The following is a 10,630-nucleotide window of genomic DNA, read 5'->3' on the forward strand; positions in this document are numbered from 1 at the left end:
AACTCCTCCTCTGAGGGTAGCTCAAAACGGTCTAAGAAGGCCACCTGATCTACTGGCCTAGCCGTACCGACGAAACCCTCTTGCTTGCTTGCTTGCTTGCTTGGTGATAACCTACCATCCATCCCACCGGAGATGACGGAGTCATCCACTTTCAGCCCTTCAATGATTTTACTTATCTTATCCTCGAAAAAGATAGCTAAGCTGTCACATAAATCCTGTGTGGGAAGAATCTTATTTTTTGTACAATCTGGGCTAGCGATATCTTTCACAATTTTGAAAATACTCTTGGTGCTATTAGTCCATTCCAGTCCCTGCCTAGAAAACTCCGTCCACCTTGGTGGTAAATGCGCTCAGCCTGGGGTTAACCACCTGAAACTTAACCAGGTTGTGATCAGACCAGCCCACCGGTAGGATGTTTTCCACTCCGATGGGATCTTTATCTGCAAAAATCATCAAGTCCAGTACATCTCCCCCCTTATGAGTAGTTTCTGTGATCCATTGTGGTAGATTTAATGTGTCACACTCTCCAGCATGCCCCTATGTGGTGCGGGGCCCGCAGCATTCCTACACTTGACTTGAGATTGTGCCTAATTTCAGACAGACTTGGCAGAAATCTTGCATGTACTGCGGGAAGTTACGAGGGTCCATGTAGAGGCGTCTGTTGAGCATTATCTTCTGAGCGTTCTCCCAATCCCCAAAACTGGGACTCATAATGCAATACAAATTCCTCTTCCAGGGAATCGTGCTGGCTAAAAGCCACAGCGCCATACACTGGACACACCTTGCACCCCCAGGTTGGATAAATGGTGGGCTGATTTGAGAAAATGGGGCATGGCTGAGGAGCGTCGTCTGCGCTCAGTTCGCACTGATGAGAATGCACAACGCAATCTAGAGGCTTGGGGGATATGTTGGAGATACCTGCTGTCAGAAGAGAAGCCGGAAGACGCAGCAATGGTTTCATCCCAGGTAGTGAACTCCACCTTACTTACGTTGACACCAGAGGCTGGTCCATGACTGACACTGGGTGAAGATTGTGAACGTGGGATGTGCTTATAGGGTAAAAGACCAGCGGCACCACTTAATATAGGAAAGGTAGCGGCCCAAGGTACGAGTCCAGGGGACCTGCATGGGTTGGGGCTGCGTGTGTGTCTGCTGGATATTATTGAGGATTAGGTTGATTATATCCCTTAATCTGCAGATTGAGCAACTACAGACTAAAACCCCACACCTGCATTCCAGTTGACCCTCTCCTCGGGTTAAACTGCGGTTTGCCCTAGAAGTCAGGGGAGATCGGCTCACGTGTATAGCTAGTTCCTGCTCTCTGATAAGGGATTATATGGGGAATAATACCCAACTGCCTGTTGCTGCCATATTTTTTGTTTGTTTTGTTTACTGTTATAAATTTACTTGAATAAGTCATTACCATTGGAATTGTACTGCATGTTAAGCATCAACACGTGATTTATAGTGCTGCTCCAGGGCCGGAAGTATAGGCAAGTCCTGGGGCTGCTGTGATGCAATGCAGCGTTGTGATTGGTCTGTGTGCTGTGATGCGGCATTCAGCCAGGAACTGGAGGGTGGGCATATTCTCCATGCAGGCTATAAGGCATCCTGCATGGAGAACAGGGAAGTGTGCATGACTAGTGTGGGTGGCCCTAGAGGGCTGACCAAACAGTCATTGCACACTTAGGAGTGGGCAAACAACTCCTCTCCTGCCCTGCTCCGTGACAAGAGCAGCCCTGCCCACTCACCCGCCCACAAAGCAGTACTCGTCAAGAAGCATAAAATGATAATAACTTAAAGTTATTATCATTTTATGTTTCTCTTCTTCACACTGCTTAAAAACAGTCTGGTGACGCTCCTCCGCCATAGCGGAGAAGCCGCCCCTGAATGTCTTCCAAACACCTGGAACAAAAAAAAACTTGAGGGGAGACAAAAAAATAGTATAAAAGAGTGCAGTGACATAGGAGAAAGAAGAATGCATTAAATTGTACTTGCATTCCAAGTAGTGGTGATGGGAAAAAGGTCTTTAACCTCTTATGCTTCAATGACTCTGCTCATCTGCACGCTCACCAAGCACTGGCAAGTATGTCAAAGTCTATACTCAATGATGAAATTGTGAACAATACCAGCAGATTGCTGTTTAGTCAAACATCATCTTAATCAGTGCATTTTGAAGCCATCTAAAAATAAGTGCACGTTCCCAGTTCCTCCTTAATACATAGATCAAATCTCACATGAGGATTAGTTTTCACAACCTCTGCTGTCAAGAGAGGTAGCTTTCAGAAAAGCACTGTGCCTGTGTCAAAAGCCTTGGCTGCACAATTCAGTTCTTCCATCGACAGCTGGAAATATTTCAGGTTGGCATTTTTATTATCCACCTTCCAGAAAGTGCCTGCTTAAGAGTGAGCACTGCTTTCAGCCGTTGAATCAATTTCAGTCCTGAGAATGTAAGAGTCATCACTTGATCCAGTGTCTAGTCCTTCACTAACTAGATGCCAAAAACTCTGTCAAGGATTGATATGCTATTAGTAGTGTAGCAAATTTCCCACTATTAAGCAAATCATCGACAAATCAGGGCAAGGGTCTGCCTTGGCTATCAGAGCCTGTGCATGAGCTGAACCCTAGAAACGACATGTAAATCACAGAATATCACATAAAATATGCCAAAGTCTCTTCAACATGCAAGCAAGCATTGGCAAAGCCAATGGATCTCATCTATGTGAAAGCTATTGGCTTTGTCAATGTCTTTTAGCCATGCTGTAGAGTAGCGCAACTGCTCCACAGCATAGCTATAAGTAATTGTTTTTTCAACCTATAAACGTTATTTTTAAAAAAATAGCTACGTCACTGGAAGGTAAAAATAAAAGTGTTCACATTGCTTTTTTAGGTCTCACCTGAGCCAGCGCATGCGCTGCCCTGGCGAGACTTTTAGTAAGTGGGTTTCAGAAAATGCTTACTAATAATCCATCCGGCACTCTTTTTTCTTAGTATTTACTCAGGCATTTTATCTGTACTTTGTTGTGTGCTCATCCCACCCAGTGTGTTGTCTAAACACACTGTACTGAATACTTTAATTAGAGGAAAGCGGTGCTGCCGCTTTCAGAGGTGGTGTGCACTGTAATACAAAGACCACGAAGGTCTTACTCCTTTATATTCTTGTTTGAAAAATTTCTCCAGATTCAAAATAGTTTCAAACCATATTGTTTATTTATCGATTGTTTCTGTTGCTTTTTCTTCAAGACTTTCTGTTAGTGATTTTCACATCATCACAAATCACAATTTATGTCTTCCCAATGCATTTCAGAAAATGCTACCATGGCTGGCTTAGAGCTTATGGTTACGCGTGCACGCACGCGCTTACGAGCAGAGGCGCAGGTGTCATCTGGCTTTCTCCTCGCTCTACCGCGTGCACGCTCCTCGCTCTGCCTCTCTGCTTTTCTCGTGCTTCAACTCCCTCCACCTCCCTCACCACAGAGTGCGTCTTTCAACTTATTGCACAACCAATGCTTCTTTCTTCTCCGTTGCGCCTTCTCTGCTCTGTCAGACAGTTCCTCTGTTCCGGTCTCTTGTCTCTCCTGGCAGCTTCCCCTATCCTTTACAGAGCTCCGGCTCTTGCCTGCCTCTCTCTCTCTCTTTCTCTCTCTGAGCCTCCCTGCTCGTCTGTCTAAACCTATTGCCTGCCTCTCTCTCTCTCTGTGCCTCCCTGCTCGTCTGTCTAAACCTTCAGCTGATTTCCTTGGGCAGATTACATGTCACAGGGTTGTAGCTCCGCCTTTTAAAGCGGCCCGTTTCCTTCCCGCCAACTGTCCGAAGCTGTGGGCACTGGGCTGGTGGGATGTGAGAGAGGAGGCGATTGTATGCCAGGGGCGGGACTGCTGTGTCGGCCATGGGCATGCGAGGCGGAGTTGGGACTCTGGGAAACCTTTGTGACAGGCTTTAACATCGACCGAATGCAAGTGAAAGACAGGACCGTGCACAAGCACAGCCATTTGTCCTGCTCCAACTTGAATTTAAACTGGCATTAAAAGTTAGCCTTACCATTAGCTTCCGAGGCTGGTTCCTTGGACATCAATGCACCTAATGTCAGCGGTAACAGGTGACGCCCACACACCGTTTCACCCCGATGAAGTCTCAGGAATGACCTCTCAACTATTCAACAGTCTCATGGTTGCTGCTGAAGTGCCACGTGAAGGTGAGCGAGTGCCCTTTGATTTATCAACATTGAATATTTTGAACAGGTGCAGCACTGAGACTGGGATGGTGAGAGCATGCATTTATAACAATCTTGGAATGTTGCTCAACCCTTCAAAACATTGAATGCTACTACCTACTGCAGCACACTATCAGGAACAAAATATATGTAAAAATATGCTCTCTTTTACCGTGTCATACTACTAAAGTCTTAATGAATTAATTTGTACTTTGTAAATTTGATTACTGCAACAACCTGCTCGTAGATCTACCTCAACTTTTCTTCTCTCCATTGGACAAAGTATTTATCTTTGTCACCCGAACTCTACTTAACCTCCTCAGGCATGCAGTTACCACATTATTACCACACAAATTCTGGTTACACTAGTTTCAAAGTATGCATCTGAAATCTTAACTCACTACATAAAACCCACACTAGAAACCTGCAATTGGCTAACCAGAATCTACTGGTTTCACCTAGATCACCTCATGCAGCCGCATACGTTCAAATCTTTTACCTCCCTGGTAAAACTCAGTATAACTCACAGCCTTCTGATATCTGGCCTTGCGGCTTACTCGCCCAGTTTAAAAATACCCTGTAGAGTAGTCCTTCATGGAATCAGAAAGAAGAGTAATAACTCGTACTACAATTTAAATGTCACGTGTGAAACAACCTGTATGCACCTTACCGTCTGTAGTCGCTGTTTATACGGCTCACAGCCAATGCTGGTTTATTTGAGATACTGGATTTCCTTGCAACAGTGATCTCGCTGTCTAATGGCATTGTGGGGACGTTGGCCAACTGTCACGATTTAGACTGACCTTCAAGCGCTTTATTCATGCTCCCATTTGTGTGTCTTCTGTCTCTGTGTTCATTTTATCTCCGAGCCCATTCTGTCTGATTGGTATGATTCTGTCTTTCTCTCCTACTTCGCTGTGAACTTTCTGCTTCTGTGTGTTGCCTCTGCTCCATCAGTCTATTATCTCATGTAGTTTCTGTCTGAGCTCCTTGTGTCTGCCTCTCGGTGCCCTTTATGTGTGTCTCTTTGATTTATGGAGCCTCTGTACCCCTTTTGTCTCGCAATGCTGCTTCTCTCGTTCTAAGTCATTTTATTTGTTCTGTGCCCCTTCTGTTATTCTGTTCACTCTCCGCTTTTTACATATTCAACCTTCATTTCTTTTACGTTTCTCTGTTTCTTCAGTCTCGCAATGCCCATTCAGTGGTTTCTTTTCAGCCGTTTCATTTCCTGCTCTTATCTCTGCACTCTTTTTTAACTATGGCCCTTCTTTTTCTCAGCGCCAGTCTTTGTCACTGTGCACTTCTTTATGTCTGTGTCCAGTCTCACGTTTTATACCCCTACTGCTTCTCATTGTCTTTTCTTTTGTTCTGTGCCTCTTCCTTCACCTCGTCCTTTCTCCATTTGCGCTTTTCTGTCTCAGTGCCCATTTTTTTCTCATGTCTCTTCTGAAGAGGCACTCGACAAAGGAGCACTGAGAGGAAGAAGGAGCGGAGCCAACAGGCCCTACGTTCGGTCAGTAACCCGAGTTTAAGCTATTGGCATTGTAAATGACAACGGCTTTTATTTATGTTTTTAAAAAGAAAACAGAAATAAAAAGCTTTGTTATTTGCAACATCAGTAGATCAAATGCATAAATGCGAGACCTATTGCATTGCAAATGCTTGTTTTAAATAGCTTCTAGCCATGCTTCACAGCAGCCATGATGCTCTACAGCATGGCTAATAGATACAGGCAGAGCCTACAGCTCTCACATGGACTAGGTCTTTGGTCGACTGCATGCACTAGAAGTACTAAATAACAACACCACAATAAAGCGTTTTTAAAGTGAAACCTACAATTGGTATTTTTGAAGAACTAGGCAGATCCCTTGCATCCTCACAACGAAGCACCAAAGCCATACTTACTTAGCAGGCACTATACACTCAACAGCTCTGTCCAGCACCACGCAAAAATGCCAGAATAAACATACTATGCCTAAACCATGGGACGCATATGCATGCCAGCATATATATACATTAGTAGCACAACAATGCATCATAGCCACCTCCCTGAATTATGATGCACAAAGAGCACGTATGGTTACCTGTTAGGTACTATCTACACATAGCTGTACATTATATGCCTTGATATGAACATAAATGAGCCCAATAACATGTTATTAGGATCAACTGCACTAACACACACATAAATCATATTTGCATAGGGTAACATAGAAGTGATAAAAACACTGTGGAGTGAAGGGAGGGGCATCATGACACTTTCTAGGCTTCGCCCTTAATACCTCATGGTCTCTACACTCAGTAATGGACATAAATAACAAATAGTGGTATTAAATAGAAAGTGGTATATTAGTTGGGGTGGACTGATGTCCACCACAAGTAATAAAATCACAATCATGATATGTCGAGTCAAAGGTTTCAGTACCTTAGACCTGATCAGAATTACACCAAATGTGGCTTAAAGCTAGATCTTTACCAAGAAATGGGGATATCTGGGATTAGGTGTAAATCTGTTAAAGTTTTTTGAGAAATTACGCTTAAAAACTGATAGATATCTGGGTGGTTGGGCTTGCATGCAACTTCAAATTGTATTGGCTGAGGGGGCTTTATTTCCCATAGGCCACCTGGCTCTCACACTGGAGCTCGCGCACAGATAGGGTGGTCGCAACATGAAAAGAAAGTGATGCAGCAGCCCTCATCCCAAACCACAATCTACTACTCTCTCCAATGCACAACCCTATTTCTCGCCCGATACCTCTCTGAAAATATACTCTACCTCCACTTTCTGTCTACTATGATCCATAATATAACCCCTTTTATACTCTTACCTCCCCTGCCCCTCCCTTGCATCATCTCAAACCTCCTTTACTATTCATATTTCCCAAACAAGCCTTTCTAAACCCTTCCTTCTGATTCCCCCCATTAATTTCAAACCTGCTCCTGCTGCTATGATAGCCAAATAAACACTTACTAGACCCTTCTCTCTTCTATCCCTCCACTATCCTTTTCAATCCAACTAACAGACTTATATGTTCACCGCTCAAATTGATTTCATATTTTGCTACAATAATTCACCACTAGTCCTGCTTGGGTTCTGGTGTAGAATGCTACTCCTCGAAAAGCGCTTTGATGCTTCATCAGGGGTACAAAGTGCTATATAAATGCAAACCTCTCTGTCTTCTATTCCTCCACTATCCTTTTCCACTCAAATAACAGACTCACATGTCCACTGCTCAAATTAATGTCAATTCATAATACTAATTCACCACTAATCCTTTTTGGGTTCAGGAGTCATGTGCTACTCGTCTAAAAGTGCTTTGACACCTCGTCAGGGGTAGTAAGCGCTGTATAAATGCAATTACAATTAAATCAAAATAAATAAAGGATAAGATGGCATGGTAGGGGCACCCTGCCCCCCTTGTGGGAGTGGTCCCAAAGGGTGGAGTCAAATAAAAAATTAAAAAACTATCTTGTTTTGCCACAATCCCGCAGGACTCTTGTGGGAGCCAGCGCGAACCCTTGCGAGACTTGCACTAGTTAACGCAAAAGTCCAACGGATGGGAACACCTTTTTTTTTTTAAAGGTGGCGTCTATAGTGAAAATTCACCAGTTATAGGTAACTGAAGTAACTATAACTCACGTCTTCACCATGCACTGCTTATGACTTCACATATTACATCACTCATGATATGTTCTATGACATCATTGATAACATCACTGATGACATCACAAATTACATAATGTAGGTCAACATTGTGCAAGGTGGGGGCGCAAGTTATAGTTACTTCAGTTAACAATAAAGTGAACTTGTGTTTACCTTAATGTGAAATGTTATGTTTAAACTTGACATTTTCACCCAACTATAACTTTAGCCTTTGTTTTTTTAAATAAATACATAAATATTACCATAAAGTAACATCATAGAAATAAGGTGACAGTTTACCACCAAGCACGTCTTTCCAATGATTGCTGTGCTCCCCACAGTGTTCATAAAGGGGGGGGAAGGGGAGATATGTTTCTAGCCTAGCGCTAGTGTTGTCAGGAAGTGATAGATAACCTCTCTTCGGTGCCCTTATGGCTTAAGGCAAATGTATCAGGAGGGCAGTGACAATCTTGGGGTCTTCCATGAGTAAGATGTTAGTAAGGGATTGGAAGCCTATAACCATGCACCCTTTAGTTGCACTGGCTAGACGAATTAACTTAACATGTTGAGCCCTTATTAATAAGAGCACGGCAGCGAGCTCTTAACAATGGGTTTTCAGAGGAAGCTTTAACCCACTGTCGGCCGGCAGTCAGCATTAATTATCTGTGCCGAATCTGAACGGTGGCTGCCTGTAGTGGCTATTAATAACCAGCTTCTAATGAAGGGTCGCTCTCATGGCTTGCATCGAGAAATGTCGGTGGTCGCTGTATGTGGTGTAACCTCTGTGTCTTATGCTGTCACTGGCGGCTCTCGGTGGTCTTTTTCAGCGATGGTGGCTCAACGTGGAGAGCGAACAGTGGTATCTGTCAGTGCCAGGAGGTGCCAGCGGTGGCTTAATTGCATTCCCCAGCGATGGAAGCTCAATCCGGTAAGGTCCCTGGAATGTTTTTAAGGGTCCTAGGTTGTCACTAGCCTGCGGTTTCAGTTTGAAAGACTGCCATGCCTGTATAAGTAATATATATCGTACCTTTCCATCAAGCTCTCTTTCCAGGTTAACGAAATCATTGTTCCACACTAGGATGTGCAAGGGAAATCTGCTCCGGCACTCAGCTAAGGTGTACATCCTGCTCCAGTACCATGGGGTCCCGCAGATGTCTGTCAATTTTCTTCGCAGACAGGAACTGAGACTGTCACCAAATAAAAACACAATACACCGGCTCCTCGGTTACTGCTACATCCAGCATAAAAACAAAGAAAGGACACGGGAGGTACCTCTGGAGCATGGAAACAAAAGACAGACACAAATGACGGTCCTCCTATAAAAACAAAAAAAAGACAGTTACGAGAAAACTGTTGAATACGCGCCGGGGACGCACAGCAAAGAAGAACGACGCACTTTGTAAACAACCAGAGAGTGCAAACAAAAAAAAGTTTGGGGAGTTAAAAAAAAATAGACTGCACTGTCAATATTCACGATATTTTTGGTATTAAAAACGTGTTCGTAAAGCTACGTTTGATTTGATTTTGCACATCTACATTTAAGTAAACTGTGAAATCTCGACTGGTTACTGCAATTAACCCCATACAAGCATTTGATATCTCTTCATATACGGAAATAACACGCGTCTCAATTCAAACTATCAACCCTCATGGATTTAATTGAAGGTGGTAATTCTGTTGTGCCTAATTAGTTCATACTGTGTTGTCTAATTCTGCTAATGTTGATTGTGTATACCTGCTGATAAAGACTGATGGGGCGATCTCATCAAATCCTTGACGTTTTTAGGTCTCGCCTGAGCCAGTGCATGCGCTGCATTGGCGACACATTTAGTCATAGCTGCCAAGGTTTCAGATTGCTATGTGTGACATTTTAATAATTTCAGTGTAATTATGAGTGACATTTCAACGACTATGAGTGACACTTTCTCATGAGCAAAAATCAAGCAATTAAACATATAGGGAAACATATAAATATCAGAAATTACACCCATTTGAGCAACAAGAAATTCTACTTCACTAAAGTGCACCAACGGGGGTTGTGCAAAAGCGACGGCGAGCTGCTCTGCCAATCAGTGCGCCCATGCTGAGTGGTAGACTGAGTAAAAGCATCTTTGAAAACTAAAAATAAGCCATACATAAGTAAATGCGCAACTTACAATATGTGTAGAGAGAAGATCCAGTGTGGAAAGCAGCATATTCAGGGCAAAATGCAGTGATTGCTGCCTAAATTAACAATCAATTATTACCTTAAACCTGATGATGCAGCACCCTCACAATCTCGATTCAAAACATAAACAATGAAAATACTTTAGTAGTGCATCAGTCACCAATGTTTAAATGCACCCTTTCGTCGAAAACAAAACGCAAAAGAAAAAAAAATGAAACAATGTCCCATGCATAATTAATTACCATTTGGTGTTGTATAAAGATGACTCCTGCTTATGCACAGAATACCAGTCGATTTTTCCAGGGGGCTTCTGATTTTTCGTAATATGCAACTGCTATTTCAAACGCTCAACATAACCAGGCGGGACAGAAATAAGAATGAATGATAGTCCGAATGCACTCCGTTTTTTCCCAAAAAGTTATCTTAGATGCTCGAAGGCATGAATATCAGGAACGAGACCCGAGAATGACCGCCCAGCGTGACTGGACGAGTAGTGTGCCCCGCGAGCCTCCCCACAAATAGAACAGACGAATCATAATATTTATGAACCGGCGGTTAAGTGTGCCCCGCTGCGCCAACATGTGAAGGTCTGTGCAGGTGAATGTTG

At 43.4% G+C, this 10,630-nt stretch overlaps 1 protein-coding gene across 1 annotated transcript in view; it reads right to left on the minus strand.

Annotated features, from left to right (window-relative positions):
* ANKRD13A (ankyrin repeat domain 13A) overlaps nt 1-9,172 on the minus strand; it is a 482,945-nt gene extending 473,773 nt beyond the window's left edge. Inside the window, exon 1 of the mRNA XM_078667340.1 lies at nt 8,884-9,172. Coding sequence (XP_078523466.1) covers nt 8,884-8,979 — 96 coding nt within the window. The 5' untranslated portion in view covers nt 8,980-9,172. The remainder of the gene's footprint in view (nt 1-8,883) is intronic.
* Between the last annotated feature and the right edge of the window lie 1,458 nt (nt 9,173-10,630).

Source organism: Lissotriton helveticus, chromosome 11, assembly GCF_964261635.1.
Source record: "Lissotriton helveticus chromosome 11, aLisHel1.1, whole genome shotgun sequence".
Taxonomy (NCBI): Eukaryota; Metazoa; Chordata; class Amphibia; order Caudata; family Salamandridae; genus Lissotriton; species Lissotriton helveticus.